The sequence below is a fragment of the Ornithodoros turicata genome, unplaced genomic scaffold (genome assembly GCF_037126465.1).
Source record: "Ornithodoros turicata isolate Travis unplaced genomic scaffold, ASM3712646v1 ctg00001257.1, whole genome shotgun sequence".
Taxonomy (NCBI): domain Eukaryota; kingdom Metazoa; phylum Arthropoda; class Arachnida; order Ixodida; family Argasidae; genus Ornithodoros; species Ornithodoros turicata.
This window is the reverse complement of record NW_026999522.1, coordinates 45,705-71,132: the sequence shown is the minus strand read 5'-3', so window position 1 is coordinate 71,132 and position 25,428 is coordinate 45,705. Positions and strand designations below refer to the sequence as shown.

Sequence of the window (25,428 nt, the reverse complement as noted above, 5' to 3'; positions counted from 1 at the left end):
AGGATACCTATTTCCTCTTGGGTTTCTTATCTTTCGCGTGGATAAATGCCACTTCTATAGTGGGTTTATCTTTGTATTTGATGGCATCTGGAGTCGATCCCACCGCTTGCGCGTAGGTCGTTTTGGGGAGTTCACTCATTTTGAGTTCAAGGGTCTCCACTTTACTCTCTTCCTTCTTTAGTTCCTCCTTCAGAATGGATAATTTTCCTTCTGTTTCATTTAAGTTTTTTGTCACTGCCTCCAGATTCCTAATGGTTATCTCCCTATCTGCAAGTATAACCTCTCTCTCTTCTTCAGCCATATTGGCCCTAGTTTCCATTAATTTTAACTCGAGTTCCCTTACCAGGGCCTCATATTCATGGAAAGCTCCTCGTACTTCTTGTTTATGTTTTATCGGGATTGTCTGTTCAACATCTATGTATTTATCCCTCAGTCCTCTCAGTCTGGCTTCGATACTCTGTTCTTTAGTCTATGACCTTTTTTTGTCTGTGCGCCATAAAAACCTGAATAATAATCATCATCACTCTGTTCTTTAGTTTTCCCAACTCGTTCAGTGTTCTTTTTTTCTTGGGATGCCATGATCATTTCACTTGTTGAACACTTCTCCTTAGAACTGTCACCGGCACTCGTCTTTTTCCTTTTTTCTTTCTTTGGCTTTCTCCCTCTTTTAGGTCTACATTCTCCGTGTTCGTTACTTACATCCTTTGGTGTGAGTACCCCCTCATCTGAATCCGAGCTTTCATCAGTCGATTCCACGTCCCGATCGTCTCCTCCTTTGGGGTCAGTTTCCATATTTAGGGCTATAAGGTTTCTAGCATTTTACTTGCCCGAGGGATGTATGTATCAACTTCAACTGGGATTTTCGGCAATTTCTATTGATTTTACGAGATTTTTGCTTTCCTCCGGTTACTTTCCTTTTCTATTTAGATCCTCATTCTTTTATCTTTAGTTTAGTTTTGACCTTATTTTGATACGTTTCCTAGGACTAAAGTTATAAGGTGTCCAGTACAAGTACCTCTTCGACACCTCCTTCCCTGTTTAGATCCATTCTATGGTGTTGCTATTTATTTTTGCTAGTTTTAAGGAATTTATCCTTCTTTGGTATCTTTTCTTATTCACCAAGCTTCCGTTTTTCTCGCCGAGACTCTCCGAGGTCGTTTGGCACATCAGAGGTAGGGCTCAATCTGGTTTACACTTCGCAAGATAGACTTCGAGAATAAACTCTTAAAAAAATCACGCACAAATCCACGGTGTAAAGATCGGTAGTAGAAGTAAACTGCTGCGATATGAACGCTTCAGATTCAAACTTTCAAAATTAATCGTCCCTGATTGGTCGACAGGCACGGCAGCCCCTGGGCAGCGAAGGCTTCTTGCTCCCGCGTGTGAAAATAGTTCCCAGAAGCGTGTGGTTCTTTGCGGAGGCCTAGGAACGAGAGTACCGAGTCCGGGCGAATCGCTTGCTGTATTTTTCGCTGGGTATCAGGATTCTGTTGACATTGCAGATAGTGGTATGCTCAGCTGTCGAATTTCAATATGTATAACTCTGAATACGTGTCGTCAGTGACCAAAATAGTTCCCGGTGTCCGTTCTAGCTATGGTGGACTCCTGCCATATTGTGAACATTGTCGCGGACGTCGCCATTCTCCTACAGGGCTGCCTTGGTTCTAAAATCGGAGAGGTGAAAAATGGCACACAGGTTGGTTACACAAATGGTTACACAGAACATCAGTTACCCAGAAGCAAGGAAAAAAGTAGCCCCCATCTTTTTCGAAAAATCTTTTGCCACAGCCGTGAAATAGAAAGTGAAACTAGTAACACAGTACACACAGACCGAGCAATCACTACTGACAGAGACAACCACAAATGAAGTTCAACGAGGTGCACATCCACCTCCAGTCCTCGAAACTCCAGTGGCGTCACTAACACCGACGCCACTTCTGTCCTCACAGTCCACGGAGGTGACATCCATGGATTGCGAGGACCAGACGAGCTCTGAGCGCTCCTTTGCGAGCACGAGCTCCCAAGCCCCAAAAAGAATAGATCTAGTCTGTCGGGGAGCGGGTCACTCCCTGACATATCTGACAATGAGCTTGCGGCTGCACGAAAGAAAACCACAAGGCCGCGGGTCACACCCCCAACAAAAAAATAGGTAATGGAAGCTCTTCCTAGTCGGCAAAAGTTCTTGACAGGCGTCTTTCTTGTTACTGCAATCATTATGCAACACACGATTCCAATGGAATTGCCGAGGGTTACTGTGTAATCTAGATGACATCAATGATCTTTTCGAGAAGTATAACACATCATGCTTTTGTCTTCAAGAAACATATCTGAATACACAAACACAAAATCCACTGCGAAGACACAATATCTTTCGAAAAGATCGAAATGACGCCACCCGAGCATCTGGTGGTGTTGCGATCGTCACACGAGGATCTCTCCCAACCAAAGCAGTACACCTAGTTACAGACTTGGAAGCTGTAGCTGTGCAGATGTGTCTAGACAGAATGGTCACCATCTGCTCAATCTATTTGCCACCGTCAGACACTGCTACACAAAAAGAATTAGAAGATTTATGCAGCCAACTTCGAAGTCATTTTATACTTCTAGGTGACTTTGATGCTCACAATCCACTTTGGGGCAGTACGAGAACTGACACTCGAGGGAAAATGTTAGAGAAGTTCTTATTATCAACATCCACCTGTCTTTTAAACACAGGGGCACCTACATACATACATTCTTCAAGTCAGTCTCTCTCAACCTTAGACATGTCTTTTTGAAGTCCATCCTTGTTTCAGGAGATAGAATGGACTGTAAAACAAAATCCACTTGGGAGTGATCACTTCCCAGTGGTGTTAAAATATCTTACGCCAGTGAACACTCTGACAACACGCCCTCCTAGATGGAAACTCCAACTGGCCGACTGGAGGCAGTTTTCAGAAAGAAGTGACCTATGTTTAATTCCTATTGATAGTGTAACAATAGAAGAAGCTAATTGTCTTATCAGCAACATCATACTTGATGCAGCAACAGTATCCATTCCCCAGACAAGTGGTCGCCTCCCAAAACGACCTAAACCCTGGTGGAATAATGAATGCGAGGAAACTCGCAAACTTCAAAATCGTGCATGGGGTACATTTCGGAGATACCCCACCTCAGATAATCTTTTACTTTTCAAAAAGGCATGAGCAAAGGCCAGGTGGACACGAAAACAGGCTAAACGATCCTCTTGGCGAATTTTTGTATCGTATTTATCTTGTAATACCAAGGGGATGAAACTCGCGAGTTCCTTTGCGGACTAAAGTGAGGCGCTGCGAGCCTTTCGCGTCATGAAACGTCATGAAACGTCAAAATTCTTACGTCGAAGCGCGAGTTCTCCTCCGAGAGCATCCCATTGGCTCCTGCGGCCGCTCCCCTGGTATGCGAGCGCTCATTGGTCGGTTTGAAATTATAACCTTTTCGTGGCGCGGGAAAGCCGGCACCGCCGTATCTGGGGTGCCGGAGCCAAGGGGATGAAACTCGCGAGTTCACTTGCGGACTAAAGTGAGGCGCTGCGAGCTTTTCACGTCATCAAACGTCATGAAACGTCAGAATTCTTACGTCGAAGCGCGAGTTCTCAACCGTCACGAGCCCATCGGCTCCTGAGGCCGCTCCCCCGGTATGCGAGCGCTCATTGGTTGGTTTGAAATTATGAACTTTCCTTGGCGCGCTCAAGCGGGCGACCCGGCGACACCGTGTCGGCGGTGCCGGAGCAACCGAGCAGCTCTCCGCAAAGTTTCGAAATGTGTTGGATGCAGAAGGGACGCAAGCAAAGCACCTATGCCGGTACCGCTTTGGGTGGTTTTTAGTGTCCTTCCCTAACATGTTGTCGATACAGACTCTGAAAAGCTCAGTGCCTCATGGATACTTCTGCAAGTCAATTCAGTGATAGATAAGTGGAAGGCAGGCGTGCTTCGCTTGCTTTGGTGCGACAACGATTCAAGAAGGACACGAATACTGCGTTTTTCCGCTACCCACTCGATGACAGGTAAGTCACTTCCTACTCCATTCTGCCGCTTAGCATAGCATAGCGCCACACCTGTGGCATACGCAGCATTTTGTCAGGTATAATTTTTGGTTTTCACTTTTCTGATCCCTATTTTTCTTGTTCAGGTATAAGCACTCAACCGATATCTGCTTCAGAATAGCATCTGCATGGATACAGTAGAATGGGTAAGCCACTCAGAGTGATTGGAGCATCATCTTTCGGCATAGCAGCTGCTCAAGTTCCTTTGTGGCGGGTCAACCAGGCGCCTGCAGAAGCAGCAAAGGGATATGGACATGTTCTCTGTCATGCCGGATCTCTGAATGTGTGTGCCTGTGCAGCCAATATACTGTTGTTCTACTGTGAAATCTTCCACGTGAGGCATCAGTGAATGCAAAGTTGCTTCGGCATATCATTCGAACTTCAGAAACAATGTTCATATCATGTTCGTCTTTTGCACAGCTACAGCAGGCTGCAGTTTGTGATTTGGAAATATCTATCTCGAAAAATAAAGCAGTTCGTGTAACAGAAACAGCCAACGCTTCCGCATTTTGTTATTTATTTCACTCGACGCGAACGAAAATCCAGAACCGCCAAAGCGGGCGAGAGGGTAGAGAACAGATGAGAGAGGGAAAGGCACCGCCAGCGTCACAGGTCACCCAGGGAGACAGAAAAAAGCAAAGCAAAAAAGCTACTCAACCGTCGTCCAACGATTGGCCCAACGCTAGAGGTCACGTGAGTTTTTCCCGACAATAGAAATATACTACACGTTCAACCCCCTGCCGGAGCAGCTCGCCGTAAAGTTTCGAAATATGGTGCAGCAGGGACGCACGCAAAGCATCTTTGGCGGTACCGCTTTGGATGGTTTATAGTGCCCGTCGATACCGACTCTGCAAAACTCGAATCCTCTTGGATACTTCTGCAAGTAAATTCAGTGATAGATGAGTAGGAGGCAGGTCTGCTTCGCTTGCTTGGCGCGACAACGATGCAAGAAGGATCAATACTGTGTTTTTCCACTCGATGGCTGGTAAGTCAGTTCCTATTCCATTCTGCCGCTTAGCGTAGCATAGCATAGCACCGCACCTGTGGCATATACGCAACATTTCGGCCGGTAGAATTTTTAGTTTTCTAATCACGTTTTCTGATCCCTGTTCTGGTCTTTCTTGATCAGGTATCAACTAGGTACTGCTCAACTCATATCTGCTTCAGAAAAGCATCTGCATGGACGCAATAGAATGGATATGCCACTCTGAGTGGTTGGAACATCATCTTTTGGCTTAGCAGCTGCACAGGTTCCTTTGTGACGGGTCAGCCTTGACATGTGACGCTACACAAGCAGCAAAGGGATATGGACATGTTTTCTGTCATGCTGGATTTGTGAATGTGTGTGCCTGTGCAGTGATTTACTGATCTACTGTGGAATCTTCCACGTGAGACATATCAGCTAACAGTGAATGCGAAGTTGCTTCGGCATATTACTCAAACTTCAGAAACAATGTTCATGTGAAGTTTGTGTTTGGCGCAGATACAGAAGACTGCATATGTGTGATTTAGAAATACCAATCCCGAAAAATAAAGCACCTTGTGCATCAGAAGGAGCCAACGCTTCCGCGTTTTTTTTTTTTATTTCACTGGATGCGAACGAAAATCCAGAACCGCCAAAGCAGGGGAGAGAACAGAGGGGAAAGGGAAAAGAACGCCTCGGCAGCGTCGCTTTACGTCACCCGTCACCAAGGGAGACAAAATAAAGCAAAGCAAGAAACTACTCTACCGAGGCCCAACGATTGGCCCGACGTCAGAGGTCACGTGAGTTTTTCCCAACAATAGAAATATACTACACGTTCATTCCCCTGGTAATACCCCGTCCAAAATCGTATGGGACAGACTTCGTAAAATCAGAGGAGAACATATCAGTCATTCAGTCCCTCTTTTAGAAGTTAATGGTCAGTTATGCGAAAGTTTAGAAGAACAGGCTAATGCACTTCGGGAACACTTCCAAAGCATTTCAAGTTCCTCCCATTATAGCAGTGAATTTCTAAAAATTAAACAAATATCCGAAAAACAAAAGATTCCAGTAAATGGCGGAGACTGTTTTGGATATAACCAGGCTTTCACCATGGTAGAATTGTCACGCTCCTTGTTGTCAGCAAAAGCGACTGCTCCTGGCCCAGACCGTGTTGCATACTCAATGCTACAGAACTTGTCTGACATAAAAAAAATGTTTACTTCAGTTCTTCAACCTCGTTTGGATACAGGGGACACTACCTTCTGCATGGAAAATTGCCACCATAATCCCCGTCCTGAAACCGGGAAAGGAAGCCTCTTGTCCTGCCAGTTATCGTCCCATCGCGCTGACAAGCGGAAAAACCTTTGAGCGAATGGTGAATAACCGACTGGTTTATTTTCTTGAAATGAATAAGTGCCTATCAGAATTTCAGTGTGGGTTTCGCATGGGGTGCTCCACCATGGACCACCTCGTTCGTCTAGAAACAACAATCCGTGAAGCTTTTGTCAGGAGACAACACTGCTTGTCAGTTTTCTTTGATTTGGAGAAAGCATACGACACTGCGTGGTGATATGGCATCCTACAGGATCTCCATTCGTTCGGTATACGGGGTTCGGTATACGGGGTCGTCTCTTTAAATGTATTGCTGATTTCCTACAACACAGAACATTCAGAGTTCAGCTGGGAACTACCTTATCCCGTTTGTTCGTGCAGGAGAATGGTGTCCCGCAGGGCTCTGTTCTGAGCGTCACATTATTCCTTATCAAAATCAACTCTATAGCCAGTGTGATCCCACCATCTATATCTTTTTCCTTGTATGTGGATGACATCCAGATATCTTGTTGTTCAGCGAGCTTACCCGATGTGAACGACAGTACTGGTAACCATTACAGCACACCGTACACTGAACACTGTTAAAGGAGTCATTTCAGAAGATGAGTTAATCGAGTGCACTGAATCAGAGGTTGAAGAAGGGTTGAAAGACCAAGGTGTTGTCTCCGCAAAACGAATAGTCATGCGAAGAGATGGCAAGGAAATTGCCACAAAACATATTGTCCTTTCGTTCAAACTGCACACACTTCCTTCAAGCATCAAAGCCGGTTATGTGAACTGTCATGTAAGACCATTTATCCCTAATCCTCGCCGTTGTTTCAAGTGCCAGCGTTTTGGCCACAGCTCTCAAGTGTGTCGAGGACACCTGGTGTGTCCCAAATGTGCAGGAAAAGAACACGCTCCTGAGTCATGCACTAATGACTTCCATTGCGCGAACTGTGACGGTGGCCACCCAGTATATTCTCGGGCCTGTCCACGTTGGAAAGAGGAAAAACAGATACTAAAAATCAAGACAGAACAGAACATATCTTACAAAGCAGCAAGAGCACAGCTCGACTTTCACAAAAAAGGTAGCTTTTCCGACGTGGTGCGCAGGGGAGTGGCACCACTGAGGAAGTCTGTGGAGACGCAGACCTGTTTTCCGGGTCCTGAGCCTCCACTCGACACTCCCCAACAGAAAGCTGGAGACACTCAGGTGTCCCCTGCTGTAACGGAGGCCAGCCGTCCAACTGGCCACAAAGAAGCCGCCACGGCCTGCTCAAAGGTCGATGGCGCACAGTCAATTTGGGACGGGGGCGTTAAAGCTACCTCCCAAAAGGGCTTACAAAGCATGGAGGTAGATGATGACGACAGAATGTCGCAAAAGTCATGTGTAGGCCAAAAGGCTGCTGAAAATAGTCGCCCTTTTGTATACAGCCCTTGTCCACTTTAGGTGCGACAATTTGCATAACCAACAACACCCGACTAGCACCCGAGTTTACCCTTCCGAATCTTGATGGGGGGGTCATTTAAACCGAAAAATTCATTACGGTCGTAATCATATAGCAAACGGGAGAGCACTGCAGCAGGCTTACCTGTGGTCCTGGGGATTGAGTCGCCTAAAATGTTGATCATAGCGGCATAATTGAGGCGCTTACACCACTAGAAGCCCTCTACGGAGTCAGATGTCCCTGAGTAATGGGTGTTATGTTATGCACTGCACGGCGGCACTGTTGCACATTTCTACCACCCTGGCAACAGAATGGCAACACAGGCTCTCGTCAGGCTCCTGTGGGTCGCAGACTCCAGACAGACACCTGCCGATTTCAACATTCTAAACTGTTTCGCACATCCGACGGAAACCATGCAAAGAGATACGTCCCCTAAAAATGTCATCCCGCGGGTTAGCCGCAGCCACATCTCGTGGATGGTCGGCGGCTTCCAGAGACATTGGGTCCATAGAGTATGGGTCATCATCCAGAATTAACTCGTCGCCGCTACCGCTAACATGTTCGTCAGAATCTCCCCCAGACAGAGAAACATCACTCTCGTTTTCCGACTCCATGTTTGCTCCCTTCGCTTCGCGATCGCCAAACAGGCGCGCGGCTCGCATTTGACCAGGGCGCGCGCTGATTGGCCTTATCCGGGTGACGTTTCCTCCCACTTTTAGAGAGCGAGGGCGCAAGGATTCCCGTTTCTTTTTCATCGGATTGCGCGAAAAGTACGCCGCGGATCGAAATGGTATTTTCGGGCCCACTTCAGTGGTCGGCAAGGAATTAGAATTCGCATTAGTTTCGAAATTGACCTCGGAGAATGCGACTGTCCCTTTAAGGCTTCCACATAGGTCTTCTGTGGGAGTGGAGGTTTGTTCGTTTTCTTTTCTTCGTTGTTACTGTGTAGCTGCGCTATGAGGTCTACCAGTCTATCCTCATATACTCGATTCATTGAGATGACATCTCGGATGAGTTTTTCAAAGTCGTCAATGACGTTTCGGACTTCATCTCTGACATCTTCATTAATTCTTCCATCCAAGATTATGGAAAGTGTTTCTGGCCTTACGAACTTTCCGTTCGAAGGCCTTTCCCTTTAATCTTCCTACAAATCTTGGTTCTTCTAGAATGTCACTATCTTTCTCCGAGAAGTCCTCCTTCTGGATCTCATTATCGCTGCTTAGGTTATTTCTTTCTCCTTTTTTGGCCGGAGGGACTTTGGTTTGTACAGGATCCTCCTCATCGGAAGATGTATCCGCTGGCTTTACTTCTTTCCTTGTCTTTGCTTTCTTTTTCTTTGATTTTTTCTTTTGGGATTTATCCCTTTGTTCCTGGGTGGGGAGCTCAGATTCAGCTTCGGTCAAAGAACCCCTACTTGGGGGGACGTCTTCCGCATCTGATTCCTCTGAGTTCTCTTCTTCTATGGGCTGTTTTTGCTTGTCTTTTTTTTTCTCTTTCCCCTTCTTTACCAGTGGAGGGAAGTCCTCATTCTCGTTTTTAGAGCTTCGATTCCTTAGTTTTTGAGAATTCATTTTGCAATCCTTCTGCCTACAGCTTCTCGCTTCATATGCAGAGTTATCATGTGCTTTTACAGAGAGAACATATCAAAGGAAATGTTCCACAAAATCACACGGTTCTGTCATGCGTGGGGACACCTGCCTTGCTGATGTGCCTGCAACATTCCAAAGTGGAACATTCCAAGCTGTCTCCTTTGTCTTCCAAGCTTGCTATTGTGCACGTGGCTTTGGGCTGTGCCACTCGTGGGGTTGTCAATCTCGAGCCATTTTTGCTGTCCCGGGATTTCGGGATATTTTGCTGTCAATCCCGGGACGGGATTTCGGGATTGTGACTAGTTTAGATGGTGCTTCCAAGCATAGTCCTGCGCAGGTCGGGATTATCTGACCCGCATCCGAACCGTGCCCGCAGGTTCAAATCCGCACCCGACACGCTACCCGAGTCCCGTTACAAATTGAGACCCGCATCCGAGCGCAGCACGCATATGTTTTTTTTTCAAAAAGCTTACTCGCACACGAAGCGCTACCCGCAGCGCGATGAATGCAGTACACTGATCGTCTACCTGGTCTATGCCTGATCACTAGATGTGTCTGTGTGCATAGTTTTTTGTACGACATCAGCGCAGGGGGCAAAAAGGTGCGTGTTGGTTTGTGACTCACGGCAGCATGACACGAAGCGTGACATGGACAAAGCAGAACACACAGGCGCTGTTGCACCCTAATGGTGTGAGCGTTTGTTCCGCCATTGTCAGCGACGTTTTACGCCATAATTCGAGTACACATTGCAGTACAGACTCGTAAAATGTTGAGCAACTCAGTGTACTTTCTAATAGTGCTTTGGTAAAATGCATCGACCGCACCGAACCCGCTACCTCGCTGGTCCCTACCGTGCAGGGCTCTACTTCCAAGTCCATTCACCTCAAGTGACTATATCGGCGTGCTGCATGCAGTTCATGTGTGCTTTGTCAATTCTACCTTTTCGCGAAAGAAAGCACTCGAAAATTCGCAGTGTAATTACATTGGTAAAATAGTGACGACGAAATGGTTACATTTTATTTATTTATTTTTGCTCCGATAATGATATATGATAAGGAGTGAGTCTGTGCCTGATGGCCCACGGGTGTTTGATTTTCCTGTCGTATTTGCCCTCACGAAGTCCCGGGATTTTCCGGAAGGAATCCTGGGACTTCGGGACGTCAAAAATTGGTCGGGATCCCGAGATTTTGGGATATCCCGATTGACAATCCTAGCCACACCCCACTGACAAAAACCAAGGAAGATGCAATACAGAATTAATGAATAAAACAATTAAAACCCCCCAGTGCTGCGTAGGACAAGGACAGAGGATAAAAGGACAAGGACCGGCAGTGAACTGCAACCAAGTGAAGTTTATTTTTCGAGCAAACCAGTGACACCCCTCTCACCCCGCAAAAACCGACCAAAAGAGAGCGCTATACACTAGAAACAAGTTCTTCCAAATCTGCTTGCCTATCTGTTGTTTCGTGCGTTGATAAATTCTTCTATTTTCTTGGTGAAATCAATGGATGCCATACTAACACAATTATCCCCTTCCTCTCGAATATACCTAGCCTCCTGATAAAGAAGCTTCCCTCTTCCATGCCCGTGAAAAAGAATTTGCATTCCGCGATAATCTGGGGGCTGTTTTTGCAATCATCGCAAGCTTTTATGTGATCTTTTAAAGTTGAATATAGGGGGATCGCCCTGGCATGCTCCTGCAACCTGACGTTGACGCATCTCTGCGTTTGCCCAATGTAAAATTTCTTGCAACCTAAAGAAATTTTGTACACGACATTCCGTTTGCAACCGGTGAACCTGTTTTGTGTTTTATTGTACATTCCGGTTCTTCTGGATTATTGACTTTCCTCGGAAGTGATGCCAGCGCGCCCCCTTTCCTGAAAACCACTTTGCAACGATGCACGGATGCAATACAACAGCACGGATACAGTACAGACAGCACGTGCAGGCCCCTGTAAAACACTAACTGGAATGTCTTTTTTTTCTTGTTGTACTGTCTTTTTTGGAAGTATTTGTGTATATTAGGGAAACTACGTGACCGTGTAGCACTCTGCTTTCTATGCAGCTCAGTATTTGAGGTGTGCTGGATGGCACATTGCTAAGGATTCAGTTCACCTCAATACAAGGCAGTACTTGTACACCACCATGAGGGACTACAATATATATTATAGTGAGAGGAACGAGGACGACAATCAAAGCAGTGTTGCCCTGTTGGTCAGAGCCCAAACGAGCAGTTTAGTGGCAAGAAGGATGATGATGCTACTCTTTTTCAATGAGGAAATACTGAATTGTTGCAAGAAGGACTTGTTCAGGATTTCTTGCTAGTTCTCGTGACATGCAAAAACAGCTGTTAAGGCATTTGGACACCAAAAAAAGTGGCGCAAAGTGGCAAAAGTGAGTTGGCGCTCTATGGCCTTTGTTGCCTTTGTGCCATTAAACACATAATCAATCAATCAATCAACCAAAAAAAGTGTGCATAGATTTTATACATGGCACCGCAGGTGGGTCATTCTATGAGATAGTTGTGTACTGGCACGAAGCACATTTGGGTAAAAAGCATCTGTTGCAGCTTAAGAAAATAGTACCATCAGTCAGGGGCGCTATCACAGGGTGTAACGACTCTGCCCTCAGCTTCGTCAACATGGGCATGACCGCAAGGCTCATGGGTATCGTCAGGGTGCCACGAGGAAGGTGGAACTCTTGGTGGCGATAAAAGGAACCGGCTTCTGGCAAGCGGGGTCTTTCTGCTCCGGCTCTTGATGTTGCTGCCTCGGGGCTTTGATTAAACGTCTCACTTGCCTTCATGCTTGCCCTGGAGGGTCACTACAACTGGTGGCAGCGGTGGGATACTCCCAGGCCTCGGACCCTTGGATACTCCTACGTCTCGGACGCTTGGTTGCTCCCAAGCCTTGGTTCAGGACTGGCCAAGGATCGTCGAAAGCGTTGTTTGCTGATGGAATCTGCGCAGGGGCTTACGGCGACTTGGTTATGTTCTTCGAATGTCGGCTGGGTGAGCAGCATAATTTCCTTTGAGCCACGCCAAGTTAGAAATTTGCTAGAGATTCGAATTCGCACGTGCTGACTTAGGCGTAATTGAAGAACAGATCTAGAACCCTCCATCATGGATTTAAAATGCCTGCTAAAAGCGGATCTTTTGTTAATTTGCGAGGAACTGGGGCTAGAGGCTCAGAAATTAATGAGGAAACCTCAGATTATAGCACCATTCAGGCTTCAGGGGTAGAGCAGGACGAGCTTAGCGAAGCTTGGGATGTTATTCAGGAACAAAAGATAGAGGCCGAGGCTCTCGAGGGAAGGAGGGAGGTCGAAGCTCTCGAAAAAAAAAAAACAGAAGCCGAGGCCGCAGTACAGAAAGCAGCTGAACATAGGCAGATGGAGTTTCAGCTTGAACTCAAACGGTTAGAGCTCGAAATGAAGCGCTTAGAAACGTCACGTAGTTCGGCTACTGCTGTCGATTATGGCAAAGTCAAGATATCTAAGCTTTTGCAACCTTACAAAGTGGGGGATGATTGTAGAACCGACTTAGTAATAAGGTTCAGAACGGAAATAACAACACCTTTATTTCCTGCTTCGTGACCGTAAAAATGTGCCCTTGCAGAACCAGCGCTCGCGCTCCAAAATCGGATCCAACTTCGTCGTCGCCTTCCAGCTCGACACAACGAAACTCAATACCAAATACACAACACTTCTTCCCACTTATGTAGAACGCACATTTACGAGCTGTTCAGCAAGGTCGGAAAAAGTCTGGCGGCTGGCGCGTACGCTGTGACCTTCTAAGCTCTCTTGCAGGCGGATCCCTGGTTTCAGGAACGGCGGGAGCAGTCACCACATCCGAGCACTCCGTTAATCGTTGAGGATCTACTGCAGCTGCCCCTGACGGTCGCTCAGGGGAAATGTCCACAGTCCACGGAACGGAACTGCTGTTCCAGGGATCCTGATCATAACGTCGTCTAATATGATCGATATGACGTCGTGTCGTTCCGTGCTCTGTCTGGACCATCCACGACCGCCGACCCATCCGATCAAGCAGCTGACCAGGTATCCACTGAGGACCTCCTGTAAAGTTTCTAATGTAGACTCTCATCGATGGCTTGAACAGCGCGTAACGTGACCCAGCTTCCTCCTCGTCCTCCCCCATTGAACTCCGATGGTCACTTGGTTTCAACGCCGACAGCGGCGACGGAAGCTCCCTGCTGAACATCATGGCTGCTGGCGACTTGCCTGTGGTGGCGTTGATTGTAGTATGCTGCTTGAACATAAACCGCGCCAGGCACTTGTCAACGTGTCCCGCACTATCCCGTTTCAGAACCCTCTTCAGTTCCGCCACCATGCGCTCTAGTTGGCCGTTAGTGGCCGGGTGATACGGAGCACTTGTGCGATGCTCGACGCCATTTGCTTTGAAAAATCTCTTGGTTTCTGCCGATAGGAACACCGACCCATTATCTGACACGACTGTCTGCGGAATTCCGAAGGTGGCGAACATATACCGTAGCTGTTCAATCACAGCGGCGGCCGTAGTACTTGTCATTCGCCTAACTTCCAGCCACTTCGTGTAGGCGTCAACAACCAGTAGATACGTTCGCCCGTCAACCGGTCCGGCGAAGTCGATGTGAATGGTCTTCCAGGGTTCCGTCGGTCTTGTCCACAGCGGTGGCGGAGCTCGGGGCGGAGAGCGACGATCGACCTGGCATTTGGAGCAGCCGCGTACGAGTTGCTCAATGTCACGATCGATTCCCGGCCACCACATGTAGCTTCGAGCACAAGCTTTCATTGTGACTATGCCCCTGTGTCCGCAATGCACCAGTTTCAAGGCCTGCTCTCGAGCAGCCGGGGGAACCACAACTCTTGAACCTCTGGTCACACAATCACCCTCCGTAGCCAGCTCCCGACGGCGTATCTTGTATTGGTCGAAGCCTTGTCCCCGTAACTTGTGAAGGCTACCGTTTCGCAATGCTCTGTGAACTGCTGACAGCACCGGATCTTGCTGAGTCATCTTTTCTAGGGTTTTAGCCGTGAGAACAGGTCCTTCTAACGTGTCCAACAGGAGCACGTCACCCGGTCTATACGGTTCATCGGTCATGAATGGCAACGGCAGTCTACTGAAGGCGTCAGCAATTTGGTTTGTGGTGCCCTTCCGATAGCACAAGTCGTAATCATAGCACCCTAATTTCAGACACCATCTCGTCATCCTTGGCGACAGCATTCCAGGCATTGGCTTGTGTTGCCCCATTATGCCAAGCAGCGGTCGATGATCGGTGTATATCTTGGAACTCCTTCCTGCGACGTACTGGTGAAATTTTTCTACCGCAAACACCAATGCTAGTCCTTCCCGATCCAATTGAGCGTAGTTCTGCTCTGCACGTCCCAACGTGCGCGAGGCAAACGCAACGGGCAATTCGCGGTCATCGTCGTCCAGTTGTGCAAGCACGGCCCCTACACCGTATGAAGAGGCGTCGCACGCGATTACTAATGGTTTTGTCTCGTCGTAGTGGGCAAGTACAGTACGTTCGTTTATCAGCTTCTTGAGGTTTTCGAACGCCAATTGGTGCCTTTTCAGCCACTGCCATTTGTTGCCGTGTTTAAGCAATTCATACAGATCCCTTGCTATGGCGGCGCGGTTTCTCAGGAACCGGTCGTAAAACGACAGCATGCCTAGAAACGCTTTCAGTTCGGACGCTTGGACTTCGGTGATGGGGCCTGAAGCCATGCCTTGACCTTGTCGTCTGTCGGATGCAGACCTTCTGCATCAATGCGATGTCCTAAGTAAGAAACCTCTGGCAGCGCAAATTTGCACTTGTCTCTTCTTAGGCGAAGGTTCGCCCCTTCCAGCTTACTGAGCACCTGCTCCAGGCGTCTGTTATGTTCATCTATGTCCTTTCCGCAGACAATGACGTCATCCAGGTAAGCGCTTGTGCCTGGAATATCCGCCAGCAAGGTGTCGATGAACCGCTGGAAAATTCCTGGAACTGCCGATATTCCGAACGGAAGCCTCTTCACCCGGAACAAACCCTTAATCGTGTTAACAGTCAAAATTTCCGCAGCCGCAGTGGTCAATCGGAGCTGCTGATACGCTTGTTTCAAATCCAGCGTAGAAAATATTTTTCCTCCACGAAGTCTGGTGAAGACCTCGGTGGTAGTGGGAAACGGGTAGGATGATGCCTTGGTCCTCAGGTTAACCGTGCTACGGTAATCACCACACAGTCGTATGCTGCCATCCTTTTTTTTTTCACGACGACCAGCGGTGTAGCCCAGTCCGAGTGTTGTGCCGGCTCCAGCACCCCTTGGGAGACTAACTGGTCGATTTCTTTCTCGACTGTACTTCTAAGAGCGAAGGGGACAGGTCGAGCCTTCAGGAAGCAAGGCGCGGCGTTCTCCTTCAGCTCCAGTGAGACCGGGGCCCCCTTGTGACCGTCGATGTTTTCGACAAACACAGTTTCGTACTTTAAAAGGGTGTGCAGCTGGCTTGAGTCCTGAACGTGACGAATACCGCTGACTCTGATGTTCAGCGGCCTGAACCAATCTCGTCCGAGAAGATTACATCCAGTTCCTCTCATGACAGTCAGAGGCAAAATGAAGTCCTTCGTCTTGAACCGCACACGTACTTGAGTCGTGCCTAATGCCCTCAGGCCTTCGCCTGACCATGTTCGTAGACAAGTGGTCTTTTTCTTTAGCTCCGGAGGATTGTGTGGCCATGTCTCCCGATAAGTCTGTTCGCTGATTATCGAGCAAGCTGCTCCCGAATTCACTTCAAAATTGAGGCGCTTTCCTTCTACCTTGAGCGTCACTGTGAATTTGGGAATGTCTGGACGACCTAGTTTATCCCCGACGTGGTTAAGTTGGTAGAGCTCACTGGAGGATGAACTCCGCTCATCATCCGACCCACTAGCAAGGTGATGACTGTCTCCTGCCACTGGCGCTCCATGTTGCTGCTTACAAGCTCTCGCAATGTGGCCCTTTTTGTTGCACCTGTTGCAGATGGCATTCTTGAACCGACAGTCCTTTGCCTCGTGATCTCCCAAACAGCGGCCACACCTTTGTGTTTTAGTCGTCTTCTTCCGATGTCCCGCGGACTTTCTCCGAACGATGTTAACCTGGTCTCGTTCTTGTGCCGACTGCAGCTGACTCTGCTGACTCACTGCTGACTCCGTTGCGAGAGCAATCTTGAAAGCCCGATCGAATGTTATGTCACGCTCCACTAAAAGGCGTTGCTGCAGGTTCTTATCCCGAATACCGCAAATGAAGTGGTCTCTCATCATGACGTCTAGAGGCAACGCTGTGGGCGGTGTCGGCTGCTCCGTCATTGCCTGTTGCTGTGGTGGGCTATCCCCTGTTGCCCTATCTGTCGCCGGCGTCGAAACTGTACTGCTAATACTGAAATTGCAGTCTCTGGCGATGGCCCTGAGTGCTGTAACATAGTCTGCTATCGTTTCCGTCGGCGCTTGATTACGCTGATGGAATTTGAATCGGCTGAGAAGTTCCGACAGTTTTGGATCGAAGTGTTCGGCGAGACACCTGACGATATCTGAGTAGCTCACTTCAGATGGAAGTTGTGGCGCAAGGAGGGCTTTCAGAGTTTCGTACGTCGACTCCCCGCACATTGTAAGCAGCACCGCTCGCTTCTTCTCTGGTGCTGTGATGAGATTGGCCTCACAGTAGAACGTTAGACGTTCTATCCACGTGGACCAACTCATGCCCTCGTTGAAGTCGTAGATCCGTCCCAGTGACATGCTTGCCTGTTGTTCGATGTCGTCGTGGGAATGTCCTCACTCGTCGCCAGTGTAGAACCGACTTAGTAATAAGGTTCAGAACGGAAATAACAACACCTTTATTTCCTGCTTCGTGACCGTAAGAATATGCTCTTGCAGAACCAGCGCTCGCGCTCCAAAATCGGATCCAACTTCGTCGTCGCCTTCCAGCTCGACACAACGAAACTCAATACCAAATACACAACAATGATATTGGCCTTTTCCGCAATCCTACACTCCACAGCACATTCTGCAATACGTGTTGAAAGAAACGCAGTTTTCTCTTCAGGTCATCGTGACCTGTCACCTCTTGTACAGCTCGTCCAATTGACCAAACTCTGGACAACTTGTCTCGACCCTGAAGAAGCGCTATCTCAGTAAAGTGCTTTTCAATAAGCGTGTAGTTTGACGCCTCACTTCTGAGGCAGACTTCATGAAGCAGAGATCCTACAGCAGCCTGTAGTTCTTCGAGCGCACGTTTTTCCTTCTCTAAGTAGTCCGCTTCTACGCTGACAGTCCCTAAGTTCGAACATTCTGACAGTGAGTACGGACGCACGGTACTTACAGCGTCTCACTTTTGTAGAGGTTGTCGTCATGCTTGCCCTGGAGGGTCACTACAGGGGCAGTTGTCTCGTTACATTGCAGGAGAGTACTCAGTACTGGAGAGACAAACACACAGGATATTTTTACTGGTCTTGTTGATCGCTAACAATATATCGTTGCAAAATACAATATAAATTACACCTGGACACCATATCAATGAGCCTATTAGCTCGCACTTCATCGGAGCGGCCCTCTGTTGGCTAGCAGGAAGATATTGAACACGAAACGGGTGACTGGCTGTTCCATGCACCTCTGAATGTGTGTGCCTGCTTCTGTTTGCTCCTAGGGTGTTGCAGCCTCCGTTGCTGCTCCGCCATTAAAATACTAATCATCATCATCATCATTCTAGGGTGTTGCTCCAATGAAGAAATGTGACACCCTGGTGTTTCGTAGCCTTTTATTGCAAGCTGTACAAATATTGATGCACAGACAGTGTGAAGAAACCAATAGCAGCAGGGCAGTTTTCAGAAGCAGCTTTGTGACCAGATTCTAAGGGCCTGCCAAGCAGCAGGAAGTACACCCAATCAGAGTATTTCTGTTGAATTCATGTTTAAAAACCTTCACACCTACATAACTTACTCTTGAATGCAGCATTGTCATGTGACAACACATGACAGTGCATTAATGCTTTGAACATGCGTTGAGCTTTATGCCTCTGGTTGGATATGAAACAATGCCATCTTTCAGTGAGCATACCATCTTCCAAATTGCAAAACGTCACAAGCAGTTTATTAACATGGCTCATGTCTTTTGTCATCTCCAACTGATAGAGTATTACCAGACTTTTATCCATGAATCGGTCTTAACAATAACCCCGTTTTCACGATATCCCAAAGACCCTTAACCTCGCTAACAATGTTCTTGGGCTGGGGCCACATGAACTCACTTGGGTACCCAGTCGAAAAAAACACCAGACCCGGTCTGGTGTGTTTCTTGCTTTCACACCAGAGCGGGAAATCAGACACGGGTCTGGTGTGCTCTGATGTGTGACCGTGCTGGCGTATCCTGGTGTGTGACCGTGCTGGTGTGTGACCGTGCTGGTGTATCCTGATGTGCTGCCGTGCCTGGCGTATCCTGATGTGTTACCGTGCCTGGTGTGTACCGATGTGTTGGTGTAGGTGGCGTGTACTGACGTATGGTGCCCAAATGAAGTGTGTGAATGCAGGCTATTTTCAAACGCTTGCTTTTGCATGCAATAGAGCGTATTTTATGCTGTTCGTATGTGTAGCTTGCACTGGAACGTGCAACAAAGGACATTAAGAGAACACCTAGCTGTTAGATGTTTAAACTTGGCTCTCTTTATTTGGGACCTCCAGTGGTGTCAGTCAGAGTGGGTGATAGTGACCGCACCACGGCCGGTTTGGCGCTGCTGCGTCTCAGCTCGGATGTCTTCTGCGAAAGCCAAAGCCTGATCTTCTTGCTTGCTGTAGCGGTCTCTTCCTCCGTGTAGCCCCTTCTTGATGCATAATGATTGAAGAAGGCTGTAAAAGCATGTGTATGGGTTACTTTTCTTCTTGGTTTCGGAAACCCTCAGCCACAAATGTAAACACACGGTGAAGCTTTCAATTGCGAACACATCAAGGTTTCATCATGGCTGCATTTCATCAGGTGCAAAGAAAAGTATGACATGACACACAAAACGTATCACCCCACATGAGTGCTGTGGGAGACTGTAGGGGACCAGCATGTGAAAAAAAGAAAAGGCAGGGGAAAGACCTGACTGGCCACCCACCCTCTCCAACAGGGCTCATGGGGGGCGACAGGTTCACATATACTGTTTGTGATGTCATACCTTTCTTTACACCTGACCACTGCATGAAAGCTCGTGTTTTATAACACAGTTTAAAGCTTCACTATGTGTTTACATTTCTGCCTATGTGTTCTGGACACAGACTGCCCCTGGATATACCTTAGCTATGGGAAGCACTGTACAATAATGGAACCTGCAGATGGTAATATGGTGCACTTACCTCTTGATTACCTCTCTATGATCCGTATGGTTTCTGGGCATTGTGCTCCGTGAAAATATCGGGCGGGAGGGGAGGCATTATCGTAGTTACGTAATTACAGCTAAACATATCATTACTGACATGTGTCTAATGCTGAAATCGCAAGGGCACCCCCTGTAGGGGGTGCACTGGTGGAAAAGTTAGGGTGGTGTAGGGGGGTCTGGATAATTTACTGTGTGCACTACACCCTTATCCACTCCCATATCACTTATGGCCTCACATATACCTTCAACCTGTTCTCCTGAAGAAGCGGGCGCTGCAGATTATTTTGTTTTTAGATCCTGATGAGTCTGTCTCATTTGCTTTTCCCCGTTTCCGCATCCTCAATGTACACCACCTTGTGAAGTATAAAGTTGCTCAGGTTATGCACCAGATATTTTACACACCTTCTAGTCAACCTCAGTTTATACCACACCCTTCTCTCAGACATCAGCACAATTAATTCTGGTTTCCTACCTAACACACTAATTTCGGTCCATTGTTCCTTTCGTTCTTGGGTAGTTAGATTTGGAACAACATCCCTCTATGCCAGTGCTTCTCAAACTTTTCCAGTATGTGACCCCTTGAGTACCACCAAACCACCATACCCCCCACCTTCCGAAAATTTACTTTTTTTTCAATGACGCAGATACATTTATATTGTAATGTATTTAAAAGACATAAACCACAGAGAGAGCTACCAAAAATGCTTATTGACGTTTTTTTTAACAAGGATTGGTTTAATTTTAAGTATGTATTTGATTTCTTGGTACAAGCAAATCACTAAGTTGTTCTGTGTGACTCAAGCCATATCAAGCTATGCAAGCAAGGCATATCGCATGTCTACTCGGACCTAGAGCCCTGCACGGGCCGGGGCCTCCGACCCGGCCCGCGGGCCGTGCCGGGCTTGCTTTTGGCCATGTGCTCCGGGCCGGGCCGACAAAATACGTTAGCACCGCGGGCCGGGCCGGGCCCGGGCCGACAAATATGTTTCCGAGAGTCAGGCCCGGCCGGGCCACGCAGCTAATTCCACACAATGGAGATGCATTAGGTCACATCATCATGCGCTTGCGTCATTCCTGTGCATACTAACGACATATTATCGTATGTCTGTGCATATTTTGCAAAGACAAGCAAGGGATACTGCATTAGGCATATGTTTCGACCCTCTAGAACATTCTGAAAGCCACTTTACATTGCTCCTCACTCCTCACGTATTTCACAATCACTTGGCAAAGCTTGGTGAGAGGGGTATAGACTGGGAGAAGGAGTTTGTCGACAGCATCCTCTACCTCCGCAAAATCTTGACAGTGTAACGATAACGCCCATGCCCGCGTACGTTCTGGATTTAATTTGGTCTGTTGGCGGTTATGGTGTTAAACCGCCATCACTTGTATGTTTGCCTTCTCTCCTTATAAATTTACTGATAAATTTGTTTGATAATCGCCAGAAACGCGTACGTCGCGGCTGGAAATACTATGCCGGGATCTACTCGCCGGGTCACCGGGCCGGGCCGGGCTCTATTTGCTTAGATTCCGGGCCGGGTCGGGCCGCATAAAAATATGAAGGTCCGGGCCTGGGTCGGGCCAGGCCATTTTTCGATGCGCCCGGGCCGGGTCGGCCCGGAAAAGTCGTCCCGTGCAGGGCTCTAATCAGCGTTCCCTGCTCGCGGTTCACGCGGCATTGGTGAGGGCGACTGTGCTTTACAGCCTTCCTATTCTGCACAGGATATCAACCACTTCATTAAATACACTTCGGTCCCTGTTTGCTCGAAGCAGTGCATTCACTTTGTTCTCCTCTTTTTCAAGAACTTCCTTCAGTATAGACATCTTTCCTTCAGTTTCGTTTAGTCGTTTTGTTACTTCCTCTAAACTCCCTTTCACTATTCCTTTGTGCGTAGTTGTTTCCTCTTTTTCTTCTTCGGCCATGATTGCTCGTACCTTCGTTTCCATAAGTTTTAGTTCTAGCTCTCTTATCAAGGCCTCGTATTCGTGGAAAACGCTTCTTAGCTCTTGTTTGTGTTTGATTGGTATAGTTTGTTCTACATCAATGTATTTGTCTCGTAGTTTTCTAAGTTTAGCTTCAGTATTTTTCTCACAGTGCTCACTTTTCTTATTTTCCTGTGGTCCAACATGTTTTTCTACCATTGAAGGTCTTTCCTTACTGCTTTCTTTCCCACTCATTTTTTTTCTTCCTGTCCTTTTTTGGTTTTCGTCCTCTTCTTGACTTTCCTTCTCCTTGTTCGTTTCTTGATTCTTCCTGAGTGTATGTCTCATCTTCTGATTCAAGGCTTTCCTTAGTTGAAGTCTGATCTTTTTCGTTGTCGTCTTTGGAGCCTATCTCCATCTCAATGGCGTTTTCGCTTCCGTTCCCTTTCCTTTTTGTTTCTCTTCCCCTTTACCTCCTCTATCCGTGAGTTTTTACAGAATTCAAATATCTATAGCCGTTCTCAACATATGAAGCATATAGTATTGCTCAGTTTTTTTGGAGAAAAACAGTTGGATCTTAGTTTTGGTTTCGGATTTCTCCTTAGTGAAGTCCCCGCAGGGGGTATCAGCTTCGGCCGATGTTTGGTGAGTGGCGACACCACGTACCCCAGCCCCCAGTCCCAAGGTGTTATCCGTACCGTGCTGATGGGATGAAAGGCGAAGGGATAGAAGCCATGAACGGTGGCGGTCGGGGTCTTGGTCAAGCCCCGGCCGATGGGTGTAACAACTCCGGGGCCTTCCCACATGTAGACTCAAGGGCATGAAATGTGGGTGACCGTTAGGAATGTCCTTGGTTATCAGCAGTGCATGGGAAAAAATCTTCAAACTTCTCTACGATCGGGGGTGGTAAACGCCCTCGGACCAATGGAACACTATTAAAAGAACCCTGCAAAGGATTCTCCCCTATGTATACCGTCTTGTCCACTGCAGAGACAGAAACGGAAAAAAGCGTCCCACTTGGCAAATTATCCCCTTTTTTTATCGAAAAGGCAGTGGCTTCCTTGTCGGGCAACATTGCAGAAATAAAGAAAATGCGGTCCGTAGACCTCCTCCTTAAGTGCACCTCCCAGGCTGACTGCGAGAACATTCTGAGTACACATGACATGTTGGGAAGATTGCAGCTTCATACCACAAGACCTTAAACACGTCCCGAGGCGTCATTGCTGTACCAGAACTTATCGATGTTCCAGAGGAGGAAATCCTTACCAACCTGAAGGAACAAGGTGTTACAAATGTCAGGAAGCTGAAAATCAGAAAAAAACAATGAATACATCATCACAAGGAATGTAGTACTGACCTTCGATAAGCCCACAATACCACAAACGCTTAAGGTGGGATACCTATCCGCAGAAGTGAGACCATACATCCCAAATCCGTTGCGCTGCTTTCGGTGCAACAGGTTCGGTCATGGTGCTGATGCGTGCAGAGGGTCGCCCTGCTGCGCTCGATGTGGCCAGACTACCCACGAAACCATGGAATGTAAAGAGACAGAACAGTGTTTCAACTGCTCAGGAGAGCATCCAGCCTATTCGAGGTCATGTGCAAAATGGAAAAAGAAATACTACATATTAAGGTAACCCAGAATATCAGCTATCCTGAAGCCAAGAAAAAGGTCTCGCCATTTCTCTTTCAGAAATCCTTTGCAGCGATAGTCAAAGAAAAACCAACGATGATAACACGATGCACACAAACAGATCCAAATCGCAACCAAACCCAAGGAGACCTACCACAGCTTGGTAAACCTTTAACTCCTTCTCTGACACCACCCCAACAGGTGGTGTCACCCCCGTCGTCTTCCATGGAGGTAACCTCTATGGATTGTGACGACGACTCGAGCTCGGAGCGCTCCTTCGTGAGCACCGGCTCAACTACACGGAAGCACTTGGAAGGTGGGCTATCGAGGAGCGGTTCGCTCCCTGATATCTCAGGCAAAGAATTAGCAGATGCCTGCAAGAAGCCACCTCGCAAACGGATAACAGGTCCAAAGAAAAATACTTGAACATCCCTTTGCACCCCTGAAAACGTAAAATGGTTTTGATGCTGTTCGTTTGGAAATGGGAGTGCACATGAAAGGTGTATGTCCTTCACACAAACACACACACACACAAATTATGCGCTGTTTCCTGCAGTGGAACTGTGGAGGCTTTTATCATAATCTGGAAGACATACACTCCCTTTTAGAAAAGCACGAACCTCTAACATTCTGCCTCCAGGAAACATACCTACGAGATGGTAGCAGAACAAATCTCTTCAAGAACTATAATGTTTTTACTAAACATAGAATCAACGCTAACCGTGCATCTGGTGGTGTAGCGATACTAGTGCACAAAACACAGCCAGTGACAGAAGTTACACTCAACACTAACTTGGAAGCCGTTGCAGTGCAACTTAGCCTTGACCGAATTGTAACAGTGGTTTCACTGTACTTGCCACCATCAGTGGTGCTAGAGCTGAGGGAAATTGACGACCTAATTGACCAACTTCCTACCCCCTTTGTTACTACCCCGGCGTCGGGATAGTGGCGCCCCCATCGCCCGGCAGCAGCCGCAGTAGCCCCCTCCTGCACTCACGGTTGGGTCGCCGCAGGAGGGAGACCCCCACGTATAGCTGTGCGTGGCTTTCCTGTGTCTGGGGAAAGGGGGATCCTGGCCGTTGAGTGGACCCGGAGGTTGGTTAGGACCCTTCGGGGCCCCTCCGGTAAAGCAACACACCGCTTTGGCCTCTGCTTCCCATAGACGGGTGGTCCTGGAAGGCCCGGCCAGGATTATTCAGTTTAGTCGCCATCTCCCACGCTCATTGCTTTCTTCTTTTCTATCCTTCCTTCTCATCTTTCCTTTTCACCTTCTTTGGTGGCGGGGGCCAACCTTGTGCAGTCTTTTCACTCTTTTGAAACCTGCACTAGGGTATAGTGCAGAGGTACGTGTTAGCGTGCGGGGCACGTTCCCTTAGTTGGGCTCGATGGTAGGCGACACACCTACTGCGCAGAATCTCAACACTCTTTGTATGGATACATCAAAACAAAAAAAAACCTGATCGGCTCCTCAAAAGGAGTCGCACCGAGAGACAGACACTGAGCATCACTGACCTATCGCCAGAACCCTGGTTCCCCAAGTTCTTGATTATTCAGCCAAGTGACGAAAACACCTCACTGGCAAAAGTATCACCATTTCTCGTGGCCAAAGTTCTTGAACAGGTCATAGGCAAATGCTATCAAGCAAGAAAACTGAACTCTGGTTCCATCCAAGTAGAAGTACATACAAAGCAGCAAAGCATAGCACTTCAGGCACTGAAAGAGATAGGGGACACACTTGTATCAGTCAGTACACATCGTACACTGAACATTGTAAAGGGCGTAATTTCAGAGGATGAACTGCTTTCCTGTTCTGAACCTGAAATTGAAGACGGTATGAACGAACAAGGAGTTGTCACAGCAAAACGAATATTCATCCGCAGAGACGGCAAAGAGATCCCGACTAAACATATCATACTATCATTCAAACTTCACTCACTGCCCTCAAGTATCAAAGCCGGCTACCTTAATTGTAATGTAAGAGCATACGTCCCAAACCCAAGGCGCTGCTTTAAGTGTCAGCGCTTTGGGCACAGTTCACAAGTCTGCCGTGGCCATCCTGTTTGCCCAAAGTGTGCAGGGAAGGACCATACACCAGAAACCTGTAACAACGAATTCCATTGTGCAAACTGTGAGGG

At 47.6% G+C, this 25,428-nt stretch overlaps 2 protein-coding genes across 2 annotated transcripts; both read right to left on the bottom strand.

Annotated features, from left to right (window-relative positions):
* Positions 1-13,120: 13,120 nt before the first annotated feature.
* LOC135376726 (uncharacterized protein K02A2.6-like) lies at positions 13,121-15,046 on the bottom strand. The gene has a single exon (XM_064609215.1). The coding sequence runs from the start codon at positions 15,044-15,046 to the stop codon at positions 13,121-13,123; it is 1,926 nt and encodes a 641-aa protein (XP_064465285.1).
* A 14-nt stretch (positions 15,047-15,060) lies between these two features.
* On the bottom strand, positions 15,061-17,123 carry LOC135376724 (uncharacterized protein K02A2.6-like). The gene is made up of 2 exons (XM_064609214.1): positions 15,691-17,123; positions 15,061-15,577 (listed from the first exon to the last, which is right to left on the bottom strand). Exons 1-2 carry the CDS (start codon positions 17,121-17,123, stop codon positions 15,061-15,063), a joined length of 1,950 nt encoding a protein of 649 aa, XP_064465284.1.
* Between the last annotated feature and the right edge of the window lie 8,305 nt (positions 17,124-25,428).